At 38.8% G+C, this 27,920-nt stretch overlaps 1 protein-coding gene across 4 annotated transcripts; it reads right to left on the bottom strand.

The window, feature by feature from the left end:
- Positions 1 to 305: 305 nt before the first annotated feature.
- On the bottom strand, positions 306 to 27,794 carry scml2 (Scm polycomb group protein like 2). 4 transcript variants are annotated; one of them, XM_078245325.1, is made up of 14 exons: positions 27,717 to 27,794; positions 23,201 to 23,289; positions 22,843 to 22,908; positions 22,013 to 22,083; positions 18,545 to 18,779; positions 17,671 to 17,759; positions 16,678 to 16,921; positions 6,484 to 6,800; positions 6,030 to 6,159; positions 5,683 to 5,889; positions 4,151 to 4,324; positions 3,120 to 3,335; positions 2,524 to 2,678; positions 306 to 2,310 (listed from the first exon to the last, which is right to left on the bottom strand). In XM_078245325.1, exons 2-14 carry the CDS (start codon positions 23,220 to 23,222, stop codon positions 2,185 to 2,187), a joined length of 2,052 nt encoding a protein of 683 aa, XP_078101451.1. In that variant the 5' UTR covers positions 23,223 to 23,289; positions 27,717 to 27,794; the 3' UTR covers positions 306 to 2,184. The 4 variants fall into 4 exon arrangements, with proteins under 4 accessions (XP_078101451.1, XP_078101501.1, XP_078101566.1 ...); XM_078245375.1 differs by having other exon boundaries at positions 6,030 to 6,156; XM_078245440.1 differs by lacking the exons at positions 22,013 to 22,083; positions 22,843 to 22,908; positions 23,201 to 23,289; positions 27,717 to 27,794 and adding an exon at positions 21,454 to 21,609.
- Between the last annotated feature and the right edge of the window lie 126 nt (positions 27,795 to 27,920).

Here is a 27,920-nt window from a genome sequence, read left to right as displayed (position 1 = left end):
AAGAGAGCAAAAGAATGCTTTTATACAATAAAATATTATATTACTATTTTTCAGACTATCTTCTACATTTTGGAACTGCTGATTACTGGGTACTGTTTTCCTATTTAGGCCTCTAAAAATACAACAAGTAATGAAAACCTCTTCGGTCAATTTGGTCATAACTCATAAACATATGATGATGGGTTGCAAGTACACATTCTCAAAAGTCTAAAAGTTTGGGAACCACTGGACTAGGTTATTAAAAAAGAACTTGTGTCAGTAGCTACCATGGTGGCCTTGTGCTGGGGTCTCAATAATTTAGATGATGTAAACAAATGTTTAATGTGTGAATGCATATCAAACATAATCAACAAACATTTTTTTGTTGAACTTACAGTAAAAAAGTTGTGTATATATACATATGAAAGGCTACGGAGCGATAGATGACAAGGCATAACAATATACATCATGTCGTAGTAATGGACACAACATGCTAATGATGTAAAACATCTTCTACAAAACAACTCTAAAACCTGAGTTTTACATTAAAGCAAGATGGTTTCAAGTATCAACGTGTTACCACTACAGGAGAGCAACAGTGAGAATGCAGCTACAACACACATGATTTAGTTAGAAAATGCTTCTGAAATGTTCAGAAAATTAGTATTTCTGCCATCGAAAAACAGATAAAACTTTGAGACATGTGAATAATTACTCAGACACAGAATTGTCCTGTAGGTAGTTATTTCATGATGCCCACAAAAACTATTTCAGGCAGAAAAAAAATTTGATTACACTTACGCTCAGGTTCATACACTTTGTTACAGTACAAAATGATATAAAAAAACAACCTTTTGGCTTGACTTTATACAAAATAGTTTCTCCATCATGTACTCTCTCAGGAGCACTTTAACGTTCTGTACAGCACTCAAACTAGACAGTCAATGGCCTTGTCAGCATTTATTCCAGTCATTTTAAGTGTATATCTCGTGTGTGTGTGTGTGTGTGTGTGTGTGTGTGTGTGTGTGTGTGTGTGTGTGTGTGCCTTTGATAATGTGACTGTCAAAGCATAATACAATCATGTAAAATGTTTTAAATGATGCAATGATTGACTTCAGGAATCAAAACGATTTCTCCAACATCTTGGCATGAAACTGTATGTGTTAATAATAATGCTCACGTCATACATTCATTGCCTTGCATAAACTAAATTTAACAGCCTGTAACAGACCCAGTCATTCAGAAAACTTTATTGCATTGTTAGAAATGATGCAGCGAGCAGCGAGAGACGTTCACTGCCAGTACCTGAACTAACTTTTCCAATCTGGAGAGGAGAGTGTCCATCCAGAAATTCTAACCAAAAAACTGTAATAGCCGGATATCCAAAGAGATAGAGCTGTAAATCCTACAGCATGTCTGGTAAATAAAAAGATTGATAAATTATGGCCTCCAGTTGTTCATAATGAAGCAAAAAGACACTAACATAAACAAATGCTGAGATATCTGATACCAATTACACTAATGCAAATGATGAATGTACTATGTATCTGTTTGAATGTAAAAGTAAATTGTGATCTGTGATTTAACATCAGAGCCGTAGCCAGGATTTTAGAAATACTGAGGCCATAAGTCCCCTGATGTACACCACACCACCCTCAAAAGAATTTGACTGGAAATGAAAAAGATCTCAAATGTGTTTCAATACATGTATTTTTTCATATTCTGGTTAGTCAGTTAACTGTTAATTTTGTTTCACAGCATGATGGTCTAAATGCTGTTGCAAAACCTTCTCTACACTATCCAGAATAAAAGACTATTGGTTTATTTATTTGTTGGCCAAAAAGTAGTCAGATTTAAACTTTGCTTTATTCAAAAAAATACTGGGCTCAGTTCATAAAATGACCATTGTGTGTAAGTTTGTACTTGCAAGCTTGCAACCTCCAAATACACACAGAAAAAAATACAGAGGGCTTGACCTCAGTGTCCTCAATGCTAGCTATGACCCTGGTTCAGGTGGCTTTACACTGCACTACATCCCTGTAGAAAAGTACGTGTTTGTGTGTGTGTGTGTGTGTGTGTGTGGGCGTGCGTGTGTGCGTGTGTGTGCGTAAATTCATGGGGACCCTGTGTGGGCTGAGGGAATTTAATAGAAATGAGGGAACATAGGGCTAAGTTGCCAGTGAGAAAAGAGAGTGCCTTCATCCTCTATTGTTTGGTCTGTTTCAGCTTCTCAATGTGATGACAGAGTTTAAGCGCGGGGCCCAGCTTCAGTCCCATGTACTTCATAATGACATCACTGCGCAGCAGCATCAGAGCTTTGCCATCAATCTCCTGCAGAGAGAGGAGCACGCTGTCAGCAGGGGGACACATTGCAAACGCGTCCTCTCAGAACAATTCCATCAAAATGACGATGACTTGATTAAGGCGTTGAATGGTGGAAATTCCAGTTTGATATGCTTTGAGCACGGAGACTAAAAGCTCAGGTTTTATTTTGTTTAATATTTAAACGGGACAGAAGACAGTTCATGCAAATGAAATACTCACATGTTTCCTGAACAGTTCGACGTGCGGGCCGAGAGTTTGGGGGTCAGCCTCTAGGACAAACCGCATGACATCATCAACTGACCAGGTGGAGGCGTCGTTCCCTGAACCCTCCTTGTCCTGTTTCATGTGGTCTGGGCCTGTTGTTGAGCTAGCTGCTGTAAAGTGTGAGCCAAAAAAAAGGAAAACCAAATCAAAAAAATACCTTTATCAAATAATATACCTTCTGCCTATAATTGTATGTATCAGTGTTATGGTCAGATGCTAATGATGCTTTGAATTCTGTAAAAATGTCAGCCAAATTAAAATGAATGGAGGCAAAATCCCATGTTAATTAGGAAAAGCTTTTGCTGCTTAAACACGGTCAACTGGAGGGAGATGGACTGTTAGGGGACAGAATCACAATCCTCTTCTTGAATGTCCATAGTTCTGGGCAGAGGGGCATCATTTAAAATATTACAATCTTGGGCTATAAACTTAAGAATATTTGCCAGTGTAAAATTATGTTCAATAAAATGTCAACAATTAGATCAGTGTGTGTGTGTGTGTGTGTGTGTGTGTGTGTGTGTGTGTGTGTGTGTGTGTGTATTTAACCCTACCCTCCACTCGTCTGGGTGGACACATCTGGCCAAGTTCAGTTGGGTTGGAGCTGACCCGTCTTAGGGGTGGCGGCGTGTGTGTGTGTCCAGGATAATATGGCCGCTCCTTCTTTGTTGCTCTGTAGTCCGATGCGGTGTGAGGGGGGCGGGTGCTGGGAGCGGGATCCTTTGTGGAATCGTCATTGGACAGGCTGTTCTCAGGTTGGGACAGTGGTTCTGTTTTAAAAAAGGGTGAGAGAGATAGCGTTAGTGCCGTTTGAAAATAGAAAACCCAAAGATACTGAACTGTACTGGACTATGCACAAAGCCATAACGTGACTGGCTTATGTAGGAAGACTCAAGGGGAGATTTACTCTGATGGAAATGTCTGATGTTCATGAATGATGGAGGTAAAAGGCTTCAAGTAAAAAGCACTTCGAGCACATACCTCTGGTTAGGTCGCACAATTCTTGTTATCTTATTAACAGGAAATTTTTACTCTTTTATCTGTATTTAGACCTAAATCAAAATACACCAGTTCATGAGCAAGTAGGGGAAAATACTCAATTTCCCATCTAGCAATTTAAAAAAAACAAAAAAAAACCCCATTTCATTCTTGAATCCATTAATCAACTTAGATCGGCACAAAAATGAACTACTTCATCCTGGGAACATGACCTAACTTTCTATCAACTTCTGTCTTTGACATAAACCTTCATGAGAGCTTTCTTTGTTAAATGCTAAAAACAAAAAGATTTATCTTTTGTGCTTTTCAGATAGACTGATAAAAGAGCATTACTATAAAACAAGCTAGAGGAACAAAGGTGGGACCAAAGTTCAGCCTTAAAAGTTTTAAAATAGTTCATAAGTTACAACCTCAGTGACAATTTTTTGTTTTTTTTTGGTCGCCAGTGAGATCATTTAAGTTGTTTTTCATGTTTTCTGCTCATAGTAAGTGAGCCAACAGCTAAATCCTCTAACCATCCCCCATTTTAATATCTTTGCTCTTCACATCCTCCCGTTGCAGTAACTCCATCCACACAATTGCCCACCTGACTTGGTCCTGTTGTAGAAGCGCGAGTTGTTGCTGAAGGGGCTAAAGGGCTGCGAGCTGAAGAGACTGTCACTCTCCAGATGTTGGCACATGTTCTCCAGAAACCGCAGCACAGAAGACGTACTGGAGGCGGAGGGCAGCTTCACGTAGCGGATACCATGCTCTGACCGCACTGGGGGGCACAACACAAACAGCTGTTAGTCTGTGTGCTGTATGTAGAGTATGCACGCACGCATGCACGCATATTGGAAAAGTTAGTTCAGGTACTGGCAGTGAACGTCTCTCGCTGCTTGCTGCATCATTTCTAATAAAGTTTTCTGAATGAATGCGTCTGTTGCAGGCTGTTAAATTTAGTTTGTGCAAGGCATTGAATGTATGACGTTGTGAGCGTTATTATTCCAAGATGTTGGAGATATTGTTTTGTTTCCTAAAGTCAATCATTGCATGAATGATTCCTGTCCTTAAACACTTTTAAAACATTTATTTTTACAAAGATAATAAATTAACTCTTATTTTAGTCTTATTTTGGAAGAAAACCCTACAACTCTGTTACTAAAGAGTTATTTCTTTTTTATCTGTTTAATGGAAGACATTCAAGCTCAACAGTTTCAACTTGAGCACTGATATGGCTACATGATTGTATTATGCTTTGACAGTCACACTATCAAACACACACGCACACGCACACACACACACACACACACACACACACACACACACACACACTATGTATTCACAGCTTATGAAAAACAGCAGATGGTTTAGGGTTACCACCCTCCCTTTATAAGCACAAACCCACCTTTTTTACCCCATCCCATCCCACACTGCACTGCACCCCCCCCCCCTCCCACCCAAGCCAAGCTTGCACAAATCCACAAATTAAACCCCTCCTGCCCCCCAAGGGAGACCCAATCCCAGCATCCCAAACCAGGTTAGACGCACATGTCATTTCTGATTACCGACACAGTGCTCACATCAGCTGCTGCCACAGGCACTGTCTTTTATTCCTTCTCTCCTCTCCTCTCCTCTCCTCTCCACACACACACACACACACACAAAACTGAAGTGTAATTGACAATTCAGACTATTTCTTGGCCAGGACCAGTTGCCAGGAAACTAACAGGTTTCAGGAGGTTTCGGCTCAAAGACAAAAAGTCAGACACTTAACCCACTGTAATACGGCAAATTGTCATTTTAAAACTTTGCTTATCATAAGAATAAAATAAACTAGATTTAACATGTGGATTAATGAGTTGAAGAGCAGGACAAGCTGTTTCCGCCTGTTTCCAAGCTTTACGCTAAGCTAAGCTAACTGGCTGTTGGCTATAGCTTCATATTTACCATACAGGCATGAGTGGATGATGAGCGGTATCAACCTTCTCATATAACTCTTGGCAAGAAAGCAAATATGTAAATTTCCCAAAACAGTATGTATGCACTCTAACTTCCACAGTTTCGTCGATGGACAAATCAACAGTTAATAAACAGTTTCTTTCAGAGGGTATATCCTGTGATATTCACTGCTTTTACCTCTGATGACCTCTCCTCCTGTGTGGGACTGGCTCTGTAGGAATGACAGCATCACAGAGGGCTGGTACGTACAGTCCACGCAGGCCTGAACAGCCTGCTGAAGCACTGCGTTTACTGGAGCTGGACCAAAGTGGTCCGGGAGCTGCTGCACTAGTTTTCTGTCCAGATGCGGGCCATAGTTACCGTGCTTGTTCACATAGACACACACTGGAATGACAAAGAGAGGGTTAACATTGGTGAAACCAACCTGCATTCTTTCCATTCTGTTCTTTGTCGCTTAAACCGACCATAAATATATGAGTACACATTCAGACATCAGACTCAGTTGTATCCATTATCCAATTTACCTGTGCAAACTACATTTGAGCTGTTGCTATGGTTGTTGTCTGCTGAGACGTGTCCGGAGCTCAGTCTGGTCTCTGGAGGTGGAACTGTAACTGCTGGTGACCCCTGGGATTGCACCAGCCGAGGCTTCTTCTAGAGCAAAAAACAAACAAACCCTTTCTAATTAACTCTCTGTAACCTACAAAGGCTGTTAGTCAATGATTTGTTAAAGGTGTATTTTAACTCTTTTGCTGCTACACATGAACTGCACTGTAGCACAATACAGCAGTTTCGAAAGCAAAGCTGTTCTCCTCATTTATCGAGAATAAACATCCACAAAAACTCTTCCCTCTCTCAGTTCCTCTCTGACCTTGCCTCCTCTTGATCAAAATCATTTCTGCCTTAATACATATAAACATGAAATGACAGGGTCACTGGAGCACAGCATGACAGATTACAACTCTTGTGACATCTCACCTTGCTCTTAGGCTTTGGCCCTCTCTTCTTGTGTGGTCTGGGGGCCAACTGAGCCTCAGAGATCGTTCTGGCAGGGCTCTGTGATGCTCCATTTACTGCTGCAGCCGCCGCAGCCTCAGCCGCTGCCTTCAACAAAGCAATAGTCTGGGATTTGGGACGTCGACCTCGGACACCCTTGCGCACAGGGAGGGGTGGCAAGGGATTGGGCAGTCGGTATGAAGTCTGCATGGAGGAGGAGGGGTTGGAAGAGGAGCGACGTGTAGTGAGGGAGGCTGAGGTGGAAGAAACGGGAGCGAGAAGTGCACCAGGGAGGGTAACTGGGAAAAAAATGAAAAAGAAAATGATAAAAATATATTCTTCCTTTTCTTCTGTGTTAGATTACTTTGCACTAAAGATGAGCAGAGAGGATGAATACATGACATTCATTTGGACGTTTTAAAGTAAATAAATTCTAAATCTGTAGCACCAAATGTCATCTTGCAAGCACACAAAATTAAATTTACCCTCTATCCACTCGCAGAGGTTTCAAACAAAGACATGTGCAGAGAATCAACTTGCTGTATGTCCTTGAGGCGAGGCATGGCTTGCATTATTAGAAATGTCACATTTACACCCTAATGATTCACAGCGTTTGCCCAGTTTTTCCATAAAGGAAGAAGACATTTGGAAAGAAAGACCAAAGACATAGGAAAAAAATGAATAACTGAGTGGTCCTGCAGAGAAGAGTTGTTTTGATTTTTCAGTCCTCTGAGATTGGCAGGTCTTTTGTATTTAGCCCCTCCCTACACTGAAATCAGAGTCAAAAGTCACGAACCTCTAGCCTGCTAGACGATTCCTTAAACCTTCTGCTTCTAGCAACACAACAAATATAGTGATTATGGTGTTAACATTTTAACTCTTTTCCATACAGAGCACAACAGACTGGATTGAGGCCAATGTTAGGAGTTTAAAAATCTGATACAAATAGATCAGCTTGCATTCCTTTTAACAAAAACGCATACCATAACATAACGTAATATCTTCATAAGGATCATTTGAATTAGTTGTTATTGTTACAAATTGTTATTGGTATTGTTGTTATTAAAGAACTGTGACCAAGATGTGTAGTGAACGATTTATTTAATTTAATTATAATTTATTAAATTAATGAGAAAGAATACCAGCTATAAGAATACAATAAAATATATTTAAGTTTGGGAACATAAGACTCAAACATAAAAATGCAGCCTATAACACTTTAAAAAGATAAAACAATGATAAAATATACTGAGACATAATTAACATTAATGCATTAAAGGAAGTACTGTGTGGTTTGAGCAAGCCTGTATTATGAATGAATTGTTGATGGCTGAAATAGCATGTTACTGCAGAGAGACAGACAGATATATAAACACTTGTCAGAGTACTCAAATCTACACACACACACACACACACACACACACACACACAAAAGGTGAAAACAATACCAACATAAAATCTTGAAGGCTCTCTATGGCTCACAGAAACATCCAACTTAAAAGTCTTACTTCAAGAAAAAAAGAAAATTACAAATTGCTAATCAGCTTAGGTGTTGAAATAGACGGAAAGTGAGAAAGTGAGAAAAAAGAAAATAGCTTTTCTATTTCTAAAAAAAACACAACAAAAAACAAGCAATGGAACCACCACCTCCTTCTGTCTTCATTAGCCCTGAGCGGGACTCTGTGATATGATCACATAATCATCATAGTGGATGTGCGAAAGAAAGAGAGCACAAATGAGAAAGAGAGAGAGAAAGAACGAAAGAATGAAAGAGAGGGAGGAAAAGAGAAAGATAACCATCTCCTATTTCAATACAAACGTATTGCTTGGTGAGAAGAGGGGCCTGAGAGTGCATGTGGAGGCTCTCCTGAGACCGAGGCTTTCATTAGAGCCTCCTTGACTGAGGCGATATGGAGAGACTATGGAAGGTTTACAGTATTCTCTGAGGGGCCAGCCAGGGAACCCTGAAAGCTGCTTAATTGGGAAATGAGTGAAAATGGGCGTAGAATAGAGCAGTGTTTTGTTTCAGAGGGCGAGGTCTCACTCGCTCACCAGGAGTGGTCACACAAAGCGTGCTCAAAGGAACAGAAGTACCAACCTGCACGCACAGTGGCATGCTTATTCATACCAAGCTAGAAGCCATAAGCCCTACAAAGGAAGATCAAAATTTGTTTGCAGGGTACCAATCAGTATCAGCGGGTTATTATTCCGTAGGAAATCTGAGTTGGGGGGCTTCTCTGATCTTTCCCTGTTGCAAAACAGAAAACCTAATCCATTCACACTATGTGACAGCCACCAAAGCAACATGTGGAATCGCACTGGTGATTAATGTCACATTCTACCGTATATTACTTTATCATCACATTAATTTAAAAAAGACTAATCACCTCTGAAATCTTTTACTACAACTTTAAAAAACAAAATGGGCTTATAAATGCATTTCATTCCACACTGTCTGACAGCATCATATATATTCTGCATCCACTTGTTCAAGCTCTTCATCGAAGCAATTTGATATTTACAGTACATTGAGAGAAATACTCAAACCCAAGACTGTGTCTTTTTTTGGCAGCACCATTTCATCATATGGATATAGCTCTTTAACTGAAGGTCATGTATATCTGACACCCGTTTTCAAATGCATATTAGTGCTGCAACTGAGCCCAAACTTTTCAGATTGCTTTTCTTTCTGACCAGCAGGTAAATTATTTAATCAAAAAAGCAGCACATCTTCACATTTAAGAGCAAATGTCTAGTACTGTTGCTTAAAATAATGACTAAGCAATGAATTAATCATCAAAATTGTTGCAAATTAATTTTCAATTGACTAATCATATAAGCAATCAATAGTCAGCTCTTTATGCTATACAGTTTTGGATTTGTATATATATTTTCCCTCCTGTTACTGGCAGCCATTGGTTTTCATTAATTTATGTTATGTATGAAAAGCAATAGTAAGCTAGGTGCCTGGGGTGGTAGGACATATGCATTTAAATTTCTAAAACACAGCAGTATGGTTTGCACAATCGTTAGATGTGATGTAAAATGTGATTTGTAGTAAAGCTGGCAGACATATGCAAAACCATTAAGGTAAACAAGTGTATGACATTATACAAATCCAAATCTGCAACATTCAAGATACTAAAAAAGTATTATTAGTCCTCACAAAAAGCTACTAAAGATTTTGAGCATGGCATCCCTAATGCATACGGTGCAAGAAAACAGACATATGGTACTGATCATGACCATATAATTCCCACCCGACCAGTTGAACTGTGTATGCCACAGCCCAAGGAAATGTGCGAGTGTATGCAAGAGTGTGTACGTGCACGCATGAGAACGGGGTCGCTGAGAAGTGTGTCTGCTGTCTGGGGGGTGGGGGGAGGGGCTCCACAGAGTTGCCTCTCATCTAATTACAACCACCCCTCTCCACCCTCACAGCAAACACGTTCTAGTGAATCTGAAGCAGAAGAAACTCATGAACTGCAGATTCAGGTGTGTGTGACTGTGTGCAGACAGCATGAGAGAGAGAAGTAACTAAAATAGCTTCAGGGCACAAAGTAGCTATGGTATACACACAATGTTTTCCTGCACTAACTCTTCAGCATGACACACCAGCTTTTAAACAATAATTCAATCACTACTGTGATTTGAGTGGATGTTCACCTCTGAACTGATCGTTTAAGTTCACGTAATAAAAAAGACGAATGCATAAAAGTGTGAAAAGAGTGTACTGAAAATATTTGATATTCACGAATCCTTGCCTGAGCTTTTTGCAAACGAATTCCTGATGCTTTACACACAAAAACACATGATCAAAAACACATGGAGCACCAAACATAATTACAGCTAACAATACTGCTAGATCTGCAGACTTTGAGTATTTAGGACTAGCAAAAGCCACAAGTCTCTTACAATGAATGTGACTGAATGGAAATCATTCCAAAAGTCTCCATGCTTAACAAAGAAAACAGTGTCAAACTGCAGCTTTAATCATTAACAGGAGGCTGCTACACATGTGAGATGGCATGCAACTTTCATGTGAACAGCAGATTTAGCTTTTAATTCCCTCTTTAATGTTTTAACAAGATAATAACATGAAGGCAAGTATGAGCTTTCTTTTTAGTAAATTATCTTTTCTTCTAGCTATTCAGGGACAGAACGACCAAATATAAACAAGCAATCATTTTCACAACTACTACTTCCTGAATTGAGTGGCTCATTGACTGACTCATTTTGAATGTGTGCAGAGTTTATAGATGTTGATTTGTTACATTTTAGGGAAGTTTCAGTGGAATAAAATCTGTCATATTATAAAAAAAAAAAATAGAACAGATACTTCCACAGAAAATATAGTCTTGTGAAACATGTTAGTGCTACATAAATGTGCCTGCACTTCACTTCAACATACTGCATCTAGGAGTTCTAATCATAAAACATCCTTTAAAATACAATCCAGGTGAAATACTGAAAATATAAAGTGTGACCTTTTTTTCCTTTCAGTTATGAAAAGGAGCAAAAATAAACCAAACGACTTGGTAAACATATCAAACTCACCAGGAAATCCCCACCAAAAATGCAGAACTTCACTGCAACAGCTGTGGCTTTCGTAGTAGTAGCAGTTATAGTAGAAGCGAAGGTAACGTGATAGTAGAAGTAGTGCCCGTAACAATACTAGTCACTCAGTACAGTGGCTTCCTGGTTCTCTCTTAGATCAACACCAGCTAAAAGAGAAACAGTTGCTTCTGTTTCCCCTCTCTGACTATTTTTTCCTCTTCCTAACTTCCTCTAAAATACTCTCCTCATCTGCACTTCATTGTCTATTTTCTGTCTCACTATCAGCTGCTTTCTCAGTTTGTCTCCGTGTGTCTCTCCCCTCTCTTTTCTCCCAACAGTAGTCCACAACAAAGCCCACGCTGCTGCTGCTGCTTCTGCTGCTGGTTGAAGCCGCTGCAAAGCTTCCCTCCCAATGAATGAGCCGGAGGAAGAGGGGAGTGGGGGTGTTTAGATTTGCATAGGGGCTAGGGAGGGGTAGAGTGACGGAGGGAGGAATGGGTGGGTGGGTGTAAGGGTGGTGGGGGGGCTGAGCCCTTTATTCATGTTATCTGTAGGCCATATCGACAGTCTACATCAGTCACCTGCTTCTCAGCAAGCCTCTGGGGGAGGGGGAGAGGACGGGGGAGAGGGGTTAACGGTGGGGCTCCAAGAACGGATGGGGGAGGGGGGGGTAAAAGGTTAAACTGGATCAGAGGAGTCCTGATTGAAACGGGTGAAAAAGGGCAAACTTCAGGACTTGGTGCACACATAAGCAAGCTTTCCCTCAACGTGCACACATACACTCTCACAGCCCAGAAAGAGGTGCCCCCTCAATGTAACCCTAGCCTATTCAGACATGCCCTGATGAAAGATGGCCAGGTCCAGCATCGGGAAACAGTTGCCCAGTCGGATATCACCCGGGCTCTGGAACAATGTGGAGCAGAGCAGTCAGAGGAAGCCTGCATGGGAAAAAGTCCCTTCAGTCAAAGATATCTTGTTTCTGAACGGACAAACAGGAGCACTAATGTTGCAGATTGAAGAAAGAAACGGTTTGATATGAGTATATATATAATTATTTGACACTATTCTTGCATTCACAATGTATCTAGTCTATATTTTTCAGGGCACCCAAAGTAGAATTTGATTTGTTTAGTCTAAGACGGCCAAATCACACTGACATTTGATGATTTCAAAATTAAGAAGAGCTAGAAAGTAATACCAAAAGGCAGCAATAAATCTGTACAAAAGATATTTTTGAAAAGAATGCACTGATATCATACTTTTTTGTATTTTTAATACCAATACCTGAGTCAAATTGTGTAAAAATGCCTTCCTAACCGCCTTTTTTCCCATTTTCTACATCAAGTAAATATTGAGAAAATTAAAAGCATGTCTACAAGGTATTTCTTGCCCAAATATAAAACATAAAGTGACAAAAGGTAATATTATTTTGCCTTAAATATAGACAAAAACAACCATGTGTCTGTATCTGCTAAAAAATAGAGATGCTCTTTTATCCTATGAATTATTCAGAGGGCACTATTCTGCATTCTGACCCAGTTTAATACCAACAAGCAAAGACAAAGACCCATCACACAAAATGTAAAAATAACAACAAAAAAACAATTTTGCATGATTATGTGCTGTACAAAAAAGGGAAAATAATTAGACACCCAATCTTGGCATCCTCTGTAACTTCTTACAAAATGTGTAGCAGAGACACAACAGGACAATTTTGATGAAAGCAAATTAGACATTTTAAATGTAGTAGTAATTACAGAGTAACTCCTTCTCTCACATGTACAGCTAATTATCAGCTCATTAACACCTCAACCAAGCCCTACTTATTCACTTACTCCCATACAAACATAGCTGTCTGCTGATTAAACATGCTCCTGTTTTTAACCTCCTCCAAGGTTTACTCCTCACACAGAGAGTAAATCTGTGTTAAAGTTTCTCTGCAAGAACATACCAGGGGCCATAGGCGCCAACACCGTGGAAAATACTGAGCACCCACGAAGCTGATCTCGGTTACGTGTCAGTTAAACTTCTCATCTCCAATCCTATCAGTCACTAACATAGGTCTGACTGGGGATAGGGTAGCTAACTTTTTAGGCTCGAAATAAGTCGGCCTGTACTTTTCTGAAACCGTCATTAGACTAATCTAAGAGCAAAATTGATGCTTGCCTAACACTACAGACCAGTCTAAAATATCTTTGTGAAACTGGCTCCTGGTGAGCTCTAAAAGGCGGATATAAGGGTTTCACATCATGACAGCTACCGTTAAACACAATAAGTATTTTGTCAGCTAGGCAGTCTTGTATGGAACTACATCTGAAGCAGACATTAACGTCTGTGGTGTATCAATACATAAACACTGGATGGAGGCTGCAAACTTGACTGCCTCATCGCCCGAGGACTGGGAACACGTAACTGCTGCCATCCATCAACAAAGTGGAGGAAACCCAAACACACACACACACACACACACACACACACACACACCCCATTTGAATGTTGTTGGTCTAGTGTTATTTAAAGCCACATGTTTCCTGACTAGAGGACACCAATAACAGGGCGGATGGGGGATAATGTAACGTAACAGCAAACATGAGGGGATGATTGATATTTACTCAACCAACTAAACTTCTTGGGAATAAACATATTTACTCCAGAGACATTTGTCAAAGTGATTTAGATGGATGACAAACGTCTAAATAGCAAAGAAACTAAAGAGCCAAACCTTGAACATTAAGCTTCAGCATTAGTGCAAATCACATAGTGACATACTCTGGTAACCGCTGAGCGTAATTACCATGTAATTACATGCTGATTGATAATTAATAGTTCAGTACTGCCTTCACACTTCATAAACAAAGCTCTAAATCACGCAGACACATACAGGGAATGGTTTGAGGTTCAGGGGTCCTGCATGGGGTCTATCGAAAAATTAAGAGTATATAAAAAACATACAGAAGAAAGTGGTTTAATGTTGTTTTATTTTTTGTTTTTTTTAAGGTTTTTGTTATCTGAAGGGGCCACAGACAAATTTGAACATACAGTATGACAACAGTCTAATGGTTAGAGATCCAAAGTATTGTCATCTGTTTTTAGTATTGTTATTGTTTTTAGTATTGTTACTGTTTTTTCTGCAACCCTTTATGCTGCCATCTTGGCCAGTGTCCTTTGCTAAAGAGGTTTCCAAACTCAGTAGGGCCTACCTGGTAAAATAAAGATAAATGAAAATAAAAAATAATATACAGTCCATGTTTCCAAACTTGGTCAAAAGAGGACAGTTTTATGCAAAACCACCAGTAAATATATTTTTGTTGCTGTTTTTTTTTATTTTTTATGTTTCTTTGATATAAACACCGACTACATGGGTAATATGGGCTCCTTTTTAAAGACAATAACGATTATAGACCATTTTTCTGAAAAAATGGTCTATAATCGTTTCAATTTCAATCGAATCAATATTATTCTGGATTCTAATATTGATTCCAGAATTTCAAAATGGTAATTTAAATGTGAAACAATTGACAAAACATCACTGAATTGGATCAGTTGTTTGAACAACCTACATGTGCATGTAAATTATTCGTTGTTGATAACTGATAAAGGATATAGTATTAATCTGACAAGCATCTGAGGTTTCAAACTCTTTATGTTTCACAAGCTGTGAATTAGCTGCATGTCCAAAAAAAGAAGCAAAGATGCAGATTAATTATTAATGTATGATTGTTGTTTTGCTCCAACTGCCAAGCTGCTTTGCCACATCTTTCAAACCATGAGCCAAAAACGGCCCGAACAATCACGCTTTTCAAAAAAACAGCCTGTGGTTATGTAAAGCAGTGGATTAATATATGAGAAAAAGATCAGAAACCGGCAGAACTTCAGGGACTCAATGTGGAGGTCAGAGCAAAGAGAACAAAGTCAACATAGAGCAGAGGAAAACAAAACACACATAGGAGATTCACAATTGAAAATCTGACTTCAACATTCCCAAACTGACTTGGTTATTCCTAACTTCTTCTACATTTTTTAACGAACTTGTTTCAGTGGAAACTAGTGCCATCCTGGACAACAAAACAAACACATTTAAATGTCTGAGAAGCTTCAGTAAATTCTGTATCTTCTACTATGTTACCGCTTGGTACTCACTGAAATGCATAACTACCTAATAGATGTCACACAATGGTACTATCTTCAAGTATTTATCCTATTACAAGAATAAAAGACTCTTTACTAGGCACTTTACTAGGCTATTACACCACCCATTATACTATTATTTTATGATACTACGTATGTAATTGCTTTTAATAATTACTAAGCAATTAATGTACTAAAAAATGTACCAAATGCATTTTCTTTCTTTTCTAAGATTTCAAATCTATGTAAACTTATTGATTACAATTATCAATCACAATGTTCTAAATATTTTTCATGACCTTTGTTTCACTGATATATTGTTTTATTGCAATACTTGGCTCCCTATTCTGCTCATCATACTGCTGTTTTCTGCATAAATAAGGTTAACTTTTAGGTTGTGCAGACATATCAACTGCATCAATAATTATAATCCAATAATATAATATTTTCGATTCTGAAAGGGGCCATTCTGCATATTGAGTACTTCTACTTTTGGTACTTTAAGGATGTAAGTGTATGATCATTTTTACACTGTGGGATTGCTACTTTAACTTCAGTAAAACATCTGAGTACTTACTCCACCACTGGTCAGTTTGCCAAAGATTTAGTAAAATATTAGCAGGGAAGCAAAGTCTGATCAACTGTTCAGCAACATCTAGTCAGACTCAAGAAACTCCAAACAAAGCCTCTTTGTCTTCATAACGGCTCGAGTCTGCAGCCGACTGCTCGTCACAGCTGAGTGGAAATATGACACCCAGTAGGGTGTGATTAATGATTTAGCACAAAACAATCAAGATACATTGTTTTGCTCTAAAGTTAACTCTACAGGTATGCTGAGCTGTCCATTATAGAGTTGCCACAACTCAGTTCTCAGCCTGTAATGATAAAGCGGATGCATCAGACTTTGTGCTGTGCTACTCACTAGTGTTGAAAATTAGAAGAGATAAAATACCTTACCATCCAAAACAAGAACAACCAAATAAGTCTTACTATTGGCCTGAATGTCCTACATGAGCATCTTCTGACTGTTAGGATAATAACCTTGAAGCTATCTGTGGGAGTAAACAACCATATTCTGAATCTTATATTAATCTCAGTCTTAGTCAATAACCATTTGAGCAGTAATGTTCTTTTCTAATCATCATGATAATGAAACATAACTATTTTTAGCTAATCAGACCATCAATTAGGTTTTCACATAACACACAGGTGCAATTAATATGGCTATAAAAATATATTAAAGCTTTATGGAATTATAGCTTGAAGAAAGATCCAAACTATAATCATATGATCTACTTAATAAGGGAAACCTGTGACCACTGTGATGATAGAACTTGCAATGTGATCAGGACATGTTATCTATATTTCTACAGTCATCTACATTTAACGAGACACAAAATTGCACAGAACATAATGAATATAAAATTTCCAGATGGCACATTCTACACACTACACAGCAATGAAAACACAAACAATCAAAGCAGCACTTACAGAAATTTCCAGGCGGCTGTAAGCTGTGTTTTGTCAGGGCACACCAGCCGACGGGGAAGATGTCTCTGGAGTCGAAGGGGCACCAATAGTCAAAGGCGCCTCGCCAGCCGTCAAACATGACGAAAATCTCCTGACCTCTGACCTCTCCCACTGTGGCAGGACAAATCAGGTAGGGGTTCTTCCTGTCCACCGCCTCCAGCTTCATACCAGGCTGGAAGTAGTTTTTAACTGGGCTGGCTGGTTCCTAAACACACATACACACATACATACACATAAATAGGCAAATTAATACTGTACAGTCGCATACTCTCTGTTTGTATCTTGCAAGTATTTGAACATGCTTACTAATGAATAAACACAGTCTTAATTATGTTTTATTGAAACAAAACACTGCTTTCTCCACTTTGTGCTGTAATAAATACTGTATATATTTACTCTTTTCATGCTGCTGCGTCTGCGTTTTGTGTTTATATGTGCGAGCGGGATTTATTCAGTTTGATAAATCTTTTCATGCTGCTGCGTCTGATCCAGTGTAAATTACAAATGAGTGGCTCCCCCTTGTGTCTGTGCTGAATACTGCAATAAAAAAAGTAGGAAAAGTTGAAACTACACTATAGCATTTCATATCGTTTTAATCAATATGTATAGTTGTACTAATTACGAGCCCAACCATAGAGACAACAATCTGCTTTGCACATTTTATTACTTGATTTAAATGTTGTATGATGCGTGTGTTTTTTTTTGTCAAATGTTTTATTCACTTTATAGCAGGAATGGAGCTCAACATTTCCTTAACATTGACTGTGAGGGGATTAGGACACCTAGAAAGTTAGTCATTTAAGGTCAACACTTAATGTTGTTTCACTCTTTTCATGAAACCAGGAGAAAAGATCTGTCAGTTCATTTTTGACAACTTCAAAGTTTGATCAGCTTCAGTGCCACAGAAAGTAATATCAGTACTGGCCTTCAGTTGCTTCTTCCAGTTGTCATTACCTTTTTAAAAGCAGAGGCAGGGGCCATTTCTGCTCCACTCAGCGTCCGCAGGAGGAACATGGGCCACGAGGAGGCATTCATCCTGAAACCTGAACACGAGGTCAGATTTATTAAAATGCCGACAGGGGTGGGCAATATGATCATGTATACTGGTAGTCAGATTTAGCTATACTGTTAATACTGAGGTACCTGTCAATGAGCAGTTTAATGAGCAGACTTATTTTATGCCAATACTGGATTTATATATGATTTTTGCATCAAAGTGATGAAGTACTTTGATTTGTTGTTGTTGTTGTTGTTGTTGTTGTTGTTGAAGTATTTGTTGAGTATTCTTCCTCCAAAGTTAAATGGTCAACTTTTTCTCCAAACTGGGAAAACAGCTGTCAATGAGCAACACCAAAACATTATTATGAATTGCTGACCAAATCAGAGATGATCAAAGGTCTGGAACCAAACCAGCTCTGCTCAGGTTGAAATTGGGCCTCACCATGCTGAGAACGACATAATGTACTAATTAAAATGATAAAAGGTGTAAGGTTTCCCACCACAACAGACAAAACTAACCGGGAGACTGGGGGAGATAGACCATTTTCACAGCAGACATTTTGACTTGTCATAGAAGGAAAATCACAGGTGTTACTAACAACATTAACGATGGCTCTGTTATATTCCGATGCCTAAAAGATAGTTCCGGAAAATGTGGTCCTTGTTCACTATACAACCCACTTCACAATTATCACATTTTGAGTAAGATATGTGTTTGAGACATTGTTAATTTCCCAAGTATTTGAATATTTCACTTCACAAAACTAACTCAAGTCATATAAAAATCAACAAATATCTTATAGACAAATACCAGTTTAAAGACACTCACCCAGCGGTGGCTGCAGCATGTCTCCATTCCTCTCACATGTTCCTATTGGTTGGATGTCTAACGAGTCGACCAGTCTCCAGAAGTCATTGGTGTTGTCGCTTCCATCCAGACGCAGGCGTAGACGAGTACCCATCATGCCCATCACCGTCGCAATGCACACAGAGTTAGAGTTGCGAGGGTCCCGTGCCTCAAGTTTCATACCTGCTTTAAAGTCATTGGAGGGGGGGACTCTGGACTGCAGAGGGACACACAGGGACCTTCAGTCACTGTCACGTATTGTAAGGACACTTACGTCTGGATGATCAATCAAAATGTACTCTAATATGGTCAATTATTGAAGGAGACATTTAATTTAAGACAACACAGTAAACACATTATTATTGGTCTTGGTCGCCACTGTGTCAGATCAAAGGGTTGATCTGATATGTTAGAGTAGGCTGCTGTGCACACTGAAACTTCAAATATATGTACAGAAATTGAAGAATAAAGCTGGCGATATTCTTTATCTGTTGTACTCAGCCCATTTGTTCCTACTGAAGACATTCATCTTTTAAAATGGGTCCAAATATAAACTTTCATAAAAATAAAAAAACTGACAAAATTATCTCCTAAAAAAGCTGGGTTCAGAGAGGAGTAAATAGACTCTTTGTTTGGGACTATTTTCAGCTATGGCTTTACAGCACCACTTTATTTTACTTTATTTAAAAATAAACTTCCATGCCCACGTTCATCATAATGAAGAAACATGTCACTCAATGGTGTGGCTCATTGATGTTTTTTTTTACAACAGTGGATGACACAGAGGAATACTCAGGCTTTAGCTCGACAGACAACACTTGTTAGTCGGATATTTAATGTTGCTTTTGGTCTTTGTTGACAATAAGAAAAATATAGAATATCACCAAAGGTATCCTTTAACAACACCTTTTTTACGGTGGCCGACAGGGGCAAACGCCCTGCAACTTAAGAAAACACACCCAAATAGACAAAACACAAGCAAATTAAGAAAACAACTTCATTAATTTGACAACACATGTGCAGCATTTAGCAAATGCGCTGCAAATACACACAACACAACCAAATACATAAACGCACTGCAAATACACACAACACAACCAAATACATAAACGCACTGCAAATACACACAACACAACCAAATACATAAACGCACTGCAAATACACACAACACAACCAAATACATAAACGTGCTGCAAATATGAAACGATGCAAAAAGAAAAGCACACAAACCCAGAAAACAAATGCAAAAAAAACCGCAGCATCCAGATTACGCAACGGAAGTTCTTCAGGCCTCCCCATGGGGGGAGAGGAGCGAGCGAGAGAGAGAGAGAAAGCGAGCGAGAGAGAGAGAGAGAGAGAGAGAGCAACTGCATAGACTGTAAATATTAAGTCTATGTTTAGATGTTTTCTCTCGTTTGGTGGGTGTGTCTCGGCTCAGGTCACAGTTGATACTCAATCAGCAGAGACGTCTGTAAACTCGTGGTAATAAAACATTTAAAACTGCATCAGCGTTTAATGTTGACGTTTGTTTAAGCCATATTACGTGAGAGGGTTTAATTTCGAGGTCCGAAAGGCGCATTACTGAAGTATAGGCCTCCTCAAGTGTAATATTGTGATTATACAACAACGGTTACCAACAAAATAAGTGATCAATCTGTATTCATATTGTGGAGCAATTCGCTCTTGAAATACAAAAAACAGACAGGATTTATAGTCCCTCCCTGTTTAGTAAACCAGCCAATTTACCGTGGGATTTATCAAACTGAATAAATCCCGCTCGCACATATAAACACAAAACTGCTTTGCTAACTCCATCGTGTTGTAAGTAAGACATCTGCAGAAAAAGTTATTGTATTCATTAGCATGATTGCCGTACTGTTTAGTTCAAAAACATCCAACACACCAAAGTATAAAGACATAGCGGACCAGACGCAAGCTTTTATTTTGAAAAGCCAGAGCTCAGGGACGGCACCAGCCGGGAGGGCATAGAGAGAGGAGCATAGACTGTATATTATTAATACATTATGTTATTAATAATAATAATAATAATAATATGAATTTAATATACAGTCTATGGAGTTCTCCATACCCGACTCTAATAACAAGGCAGAGCGCTCTCTCCCCGTGGGGTCGAAAATCAAGCTTTTCCACTTAGCTGCTCCCTCTAGAGGCCTGGAGAACTTCTGTTGTGTAATCTGGATGCTGCGTTTTTTTGTTGCATTTGTTTTCTGGGTTTGTGTGTTGCATGTGTGAAACGATGTTTGCATCGTTTCATATTTGCAGTGCGTTTATGTATTTGGTTGTGTTGTGTGTATTTGCAGTGCGTTTGCTGAATGCTGCACATGTGTTGTCAAATTAATGAAGATGTTTTTCTTTTTGCATCGCTTCTTTTTTCGGAGTTTGCGTGCTTTTCTTTTTGCATCGTTTTTTATTTGCAGCGCGTTTGCTGAATGCTGCACGTGTTGTCAAATTAATGAAGTTGTTTTCTTAATTTGCTTGTGTTTTGTCTATTTGTGTGTGTTTTCTTAAAGTGCCCATATTATGAAAAAAACACTTTTTTCTGGGATTTCTGGTGTTCTTTTGTGTCTCTGGTGCTTCCACACACATACAAACTTTGACAAAAATCCATCCATGCTGTTTTGAGTGAGATACGGTTTCTGAATGTGTCCTGCCTTCAGTCTCCGGGTGAGCTGTACAAAATCGAAAACCGAAATGAGCTGGCTAACCGCAACCGTTAGCTTGTAGCGTTAGCGTTAGCATGCTAATGCTAATGCTAACGCTAATGCTAATGCTAACGCTAATGCTAACGCTAGCATGCTACCTTGTTCTCAATAGCAAAGTACTGCTACAACACACACACGTTCACCATAATCTACAAAAGAACTACTTACATGTGCGCCCTCATTTAGAAGTCTCCCAGCTAATCCTGCCTTGTAACTGACCGAAGTTGGAGAAACGGCCTTTCTTTTTCTGTCTATGAAGCTAGCTAGCTGACATGATCTACATCTGAGCTACTGCACATGTGCAAGTGCAATCAAAGATAGTACAGAAGAAGAAGAAGAAAAGAGGTCTCACTCTGTAGCTAAAACAGAGACCAGGTGAAAAGAGGATCTGCAGCAGTGAGAGAGAGCTGTGCAGTACAACAAAAATATGGTGTTTTTTGAAAATGAAACCATGTAAACCTATTCTGGTACAACCTTAAAATACAATTATGAACCTGAAAATGAGCATAATATGGGCGCTTTAAGTTGCAGGGCATTTGCCCCTGTCGGCCACCGCACCTTTTAACCACTATTTACAAAACATCAGAAAATACGTGAGCCCTGAGTCGTGACAGACTGTATTTAACAATATTAAAAATACAAACATTTAAAAAAAACTATATATATAGGCTAAGGGGAATGAATGAAATGGGACCTGAAAAACACCTTTTTATTCACCTAACGTTACCTGTTTGAAGCAAGTAGGCGACGCTGCAGTAGAGGATGTTTCTCTCAGATAGTCTTCCCACCTGAACGGTTCTAGCAACAAAAACAACAAAAACAAACCACAGATTAACTTAGCTGACGATTGTTGAAGGAAAGTGTGAGAAAACACTGTTAAACATTTTTAGAGGAACTAAAACTTCTCATTTAATATTTTAACAGATTTTTTTTGGCCACTTGGGGACAACGGAACCAACTGTGAACACAACACAAATCATTAGCTTTTAAGTTGATATGGCGAACTTGCAAGCAAATAGTTCCAGCCATAGATATATGGTCTGGTGAACGTAAGTCGAATATTCGCTATGTTTCTGTGGCCTACTTATGGAAATATTTGGCTCTGTAGCTGCTAAATGCTCCACTAGCTAGCTAACTAGTCGCTAACTTTAGCCACAAAGCCGTGACCAAAATCTCAGCATTTTACTACACTCAAACTTATTAAAGTAAATCGGTCCTAAATTAATTGTTCAAATTTCCAATGGATTGCAGCTTGAGAGAAAAATGCCAATGTTATGCTTGTTTATACCACATTTGCTAAAAAGACACAGTTCATTAAGTTAAGAAGAAACATGCCAATAAATGATGATGAGACGAAGGTAATCTTGGTAAACTCTGGGGGAACTGCTCGTAATTTATGAGTGCTTCTATTAACCCACCCCAAAAAATACTGAAAAAAGACTAAATAGTTTGATCACTGTGAATGCAAGTACTGACGCAGAAGTGGCTGGATCTAAGACCGTTAATGAAAGGATCAACAATTAAGAGAAAAAAAAGGCAGACATCAGAGTTTCCAACCATTAGATTTGTCGAGGGGAGATCCTGCTGTGATGCTGCTTCGTCTCTCTTTCTCCTCTTTTTGATCTGAAATCAAAAGATGATTGAACTGCTCATCAGAATGTGGGAGCTACTGATACAGACTGTAATTACTGTGAGAATGAAGGCATAAAACCTGCGATTGGAATAGTTCTGAGGTAAAAGGAACACCAAAAATTCTAATTATGTGTTCGTGTTCATGTGTGTTAAGTGTTCAGGGAGCATCTTTCTGTGTTTGTTTTGCGATCAGATTGGTGGTGAAGACTATTAGTACAACCGAGAATCAGTCTAAGTACAACAGTGACGGTACAACCATAAAAACAACACTGTGAAGGCCTACCTCTGTGTGGTGTCCGGCCCATGATGACCAAAGTTAAACGTGCAGCTGCAGAGGCGCTGAAGTCAGACAGGCTGTTCCCTACACAAACACTGTGGAGGAGACAGATACAGTCCAAAAACTTCAGTATACCAGAAATCAAAGACCCACTGTAATGTATGCTGTGGGATATAAGTCCCCTTTTTAGGGGGTTTCATGTGATATTTCACAGCATTACAACTAAAATAATGAGAAGGTTAGTGTTTGAATCATCTTTGATACACACCCCCATCAAAGATATAAACTTGCATGCAAAATCCATTCTGCTTCTTTTGCACCAGGTCCCTGTGTGTCAAATAATTGATTTTAAAATACTTTCGATTTATAAAGCACTGAATTGTTTTGAGCTAAAATACATTTCTCATCTGCTGCTACGTACGAATCATCCAGACTTCTCAGATGGTCTGGGACAGGTCAGCGTCTGCCTACAGTCCCCAGAGTCAAAACTAAACAGAGAAGTTGTTATGCACCACATAACTAACTCCCGGAAAACTAGAGATCTGCTCAAACTCTCAGTTCTTTTAAATCTAAGGCTTAAGACTTTTTGTTTGCCACTGCATTTTATCAAATTCAATTTGGGGCCGTTTCTTCATATCTTGCATTGCACTGTAGTTTAGGCTATATTCTCCTGTTTAGTCCATCTTGTTCTATTTTAGCTTATTTAATTTTACTCTTTCAAATAATTTTATATTGTCTTGTGTTTCTTTTAAATGTTGTTTTAATGCCTTTTATGTCTTATGTAAAGCACTTTGAGTTGCTTTGTTGTTTAAAAGTGCTATACAAATAAACTTGCCTTGCTTTTTTTGAAAAGTGGTAGTATATGTTTTGTGTTTTAAAAGGCTAAGTCTGGAGATATTTTTCTTATTGTCAACAAATTAAATTCACAGATTAACAACAACAATTACTTGATGGCCAAAGCCATTGCTGTTGTCCAAAAACTATTAAAAACACAATCAGCCACACTCTTGCACTGTGTGCCATGTTCCTTTATTACCATGAACACACACTGTAGTTTATTTTTAATCAATCCTACTACCTAAATAGAGCACCAAATCTGTATTAATGCATGGCTGAAAATAGTCCCCAACTGCACTATGCACTCCTGTTTGAGTAACATTTGCTAAAACCTACAGTGCCCAGCTGCACATTTTTTTTAAAATATTTGTCTGCAGTAAGAATAAATGGGTTTCGGGCACAGTGATGCAGGGTAGGAAAGTCAGAAAGTATTGAGAGGTGGACTAACACATAGTTTTTTTCATGGGATTTGTTGCCAACAAGAAAAACAAGATAATCTCACAATCATAGCCAATCTTCCATCTAAATACTTTGTTTCGCTGAAGGTTTCTGTAGTTGTCATAGGTAATAGTTATTAATATTGTTTCTGATTGCATTAAATCCCAATAAAGACATCTACTCCTATTAATTGTGCTTGATAAATAATTATCTCACAGCATAAACACAACCGCATGTGCACTCGTGCTGATTTGGAGATTTGAAATAAAAAGTGTCAAAAAAATAGTTTACAAGCCCATGAGTTAGCAGCTTTGCTACACGACTACTTTTACTCCTGATGCACTGTACAAATTAATAATAAAATAAAATAGTTACCACACTGTTTACGCTGAAACATCCAGGTTTACAAAACGTCTGAACATAGTCCCACTCCCTGCAAAGTCCATACATAGTGTGATAGTTTAAACATGAAGCAAAATAATAATCCAAGGTACCAGAGCACCAAAAAAAAGTAGTACACTCCAAGTGAAATCCAAAGATTCATAGGTTACAATCCCTCCAGAAGCCAGACACTGTCTCCTTTTCCTTGTGTTTAAAAATCTTAGCATCTGCAATGTATTGTGGCTGTCCCTGCCTCTGAAGAGCCCTCTGTGTCTGCGGTGAATCCCATTGAGACAGAAGAAGCCATAAAGATTCCAAGCTGCCATAAAAAGCCATTAAGACGTGTGGATGCAGGACGTCTGCTGGGTGACATGAAAAGGATTCCAGCTCTGCTCCTGCTCAGCTGCAGACTGGTCTGCCTGTCTATAGCTCAAGAGGGTCAGACAAAAAAACTCCTGGCAGAACAGGAAGCACTTCACTTTTACAACCTTCATTTGAACTAAGGCACCTACTTATCTGGGATTAGTGTAATGTTCACAGTGAAGATCTGAAAAATGACCCGAGACCTGGTTTCAGGAGAGGTTGTAACTTTTTCTTGACAGGAGGAGCTGTCAAAGTGTTACTGAGAGTAGTTTTTCTCAAGTGAGAAAAATATTTGGGTTAAACTTTATACTTTACTCAGATGATTTGTTATAATGATGCCAAATATGAAAACAATAATGTAATGCATAGACTGCATTATGAAGCATTTTACTTTTTTTGATATTTGATGCTTACAAAAAAATGCCACGTGTTACTTCACAAGTGTAATATGAAGTTCAACTGAAGTTACATGAAAGACAATGTCACAGGTCATTTCTGAGAATAATACTACATTCCAAATCAATAATCAGTTGATTACTTTTGCTTTTTTTGTACTTTTATTTCATTCATTTATCTTCTAAGTCTATAAAATGTCAGAAATTTGAGTAAAATGCTGATCACAAGTTCCCAGAGCAAGGTGACAGCTTTAAATCCTAAAATGTTAACTGTAACAATTTACAGTGAAATAAAACTTTGACAAATTTTGAGATTTGAGAGGCTGTAATGAGATTAAGATGTAAATTTGTCATTATGCAGAATAAACACCCACAATTTAATTTTAATGGATGTTTTTGTACACTTAAAGAAAGTTTACAAAGTGATTATTGACCTACATTTATGGCAAGGAGTCAAAATACCCAAAATAAAAAAAATTAGATGTCTTCAAATAGCAACAAGTTAAAAACCCAAAGATAGTCACAGTCAATCACATAAGACAAAGAAAAGCAGCAAAAAGGGCTGAAACAATCAGTTGATTAACTGATAGTCGATCAACAGAAAATTATCGGTAATTGCCACATATTTGCTGGTTCTAGCCTCTTCAATTTTCTTTTTTAGCTGCATTTCTTTGTTTTTTTGTGACCTGGATATATCCTTGGGTTTTGAATATGCCACTTTTGGCTTTGGAAAATTGTGAAGACAAAAATATGAATTGATTCATTGAGAAAATAATTGGCATATTAATCAATAACAACTGAGAACCTGGAACTAGGTAGCCTAATATTTGACATTCTTGCTTTAAAAATGACGGCAGATGTGGTCGGGTTGGTTCACTGGGTAGCGCAGGCGCACATATTTTTACAGGTTTATGCCTCGACGCAGAGGTCCAGGGATCAACTCCGACCTATGACGATTTCCTGCATGTCTTACCCCTCTTACTCCCCTTTCTCACCTGTCCTGTACAATTAAAGGCGGAAACCCCCAAAAAAATAATCTTAAAAAAAAAAATGACGAAAGATAAATCGATTATCACATTTACAATGATATAAAACAGAGGAAAGCAGCAAATTCTCACGTGTGAGCAGCATTTTTGCTTAATAAATAAAGGCCTAACTTAAATGATAATCGATTGTCAAAATAGTTGCTGATTGATGGGCTAAATCAACCAATCGCTTTCAGCTCTATGTGATAGCACGGCATACTATACATTTCCAATTAATTTCAATCATAAATACTTAGTAAAAGGTTGACAAAGTTAGTCTAGGGTTCACCCTGCAGCACATAGCCTACTTCTTTTTGTATTTGACAAAAATGCAAGAATCCTGGCAGCCTGGCCTGGTGTTTTCTCTGTCCGGCGGGTCAGTTTGGAGACAGGAGGGTAAAAGGATCACATTACTGCCGGGAGGCTGAGGGGTGTGAGCCGCTGCAGGGCGTCACCTCCACGGTGGTGACTTAGGATATGATTTCATATCCCCTCCAAAAAAAGTCATTAAAGAATATTTTTCATCTAAACAGTTTCTGATATCGACATTTAGGTTACACGTAGGCCTATATAAGTTGCACGTGTGGTTGATAAATCATTTCTTTGTTAAATCATTTTTCTTTCATTTGCAGGATTTAGGTTCGGAGGGGAAAGCCTAAATCAGCAGAAGATGAAATTAAATTTGAAGAAAAGTCTGTGACGCATTTTCATTTGTGTTATAATAGTCTCAGTTTGTGGGCGGGACAGTGGTCATTATACGGGCTAAACACCGCTAACGTTACGTTACATTACAACAACGGGCGTGATACTATAGCCTACAAGGCTGCAGGATCTTAAACGTGTTCTTATAGTTGCAGTGTGATCCTCTGCAGGAATCCAGTAAACAGAAAGCAAAGGCACATCTGCAGAGTTCAATGTAGCTACTGTACGCACCAAGCTCTCCGCCTGCACAGAATACACGCTCTGCTATCTATCGCTGCGGAGACAAACAGCAGGAAAGATTACCATTTTTGATCGCAAACGAGAAAGAAACCCATCACTGGCAGCATATGAGAGTAATAATGAGACAGGAGCTGTACCAACCGTTTAAACTGGGTATTTTGATGGGAGAGTCCTCACTTTCTATCAGATGCATGCCGCCATATTCGCTGCAACTCCGCGCATGTCCACCACGCAGTGCTCAAATTCATATTCTTCCACTGGAGGTTATAAAAAAACAGACAGGAGTGGGAAATTATTAATAAGTGGCCTTATTGAGACGGATATTGTATATTGTTGGGTTGTGAT

This window comes from Sander vitreus, chromosome 1 (genome assembly GCF_031162955.1).
Source record: "Sander vitreus isolate 19-12246 chromosome 1, sanVit1, whole genome shotgun sequence".
NCBI classification, from domain to species: Eukaryota; Metazoa; Chordata; class Actinopteri; order Perciformes; family Percidae; genus Sander; species Sander vitreus.
The sequence above is the reverse complement of the archived record's forward strand: the minus strand, read 5'-3'. Positions and strand labels throughout refer to the sequence as shown.

Excerpts from the sequence above, each read along its gene's own strand:
- scml2 (XM_078245325.1), bottom strand. The coding sequence starts at position 23,222 with ATGGGCCGGACACCACACAGAG. Across the intron at positions 18,780-22,012 it reads CGCCTACTTGCTTCAAACAG|TCCAGAGTCCCCCCCTCCAA; the intron begins GTAACGTTAGGT and ends GTCCCTCTGCAG. Across the intron at positions 3,336-4,150 it reads CTACAACAGGACCAAGTCAG|AACCACTGTCCCAACCTGAG; the intron begins GTGGGCAATTGT and ends TTTTTAAAACAG.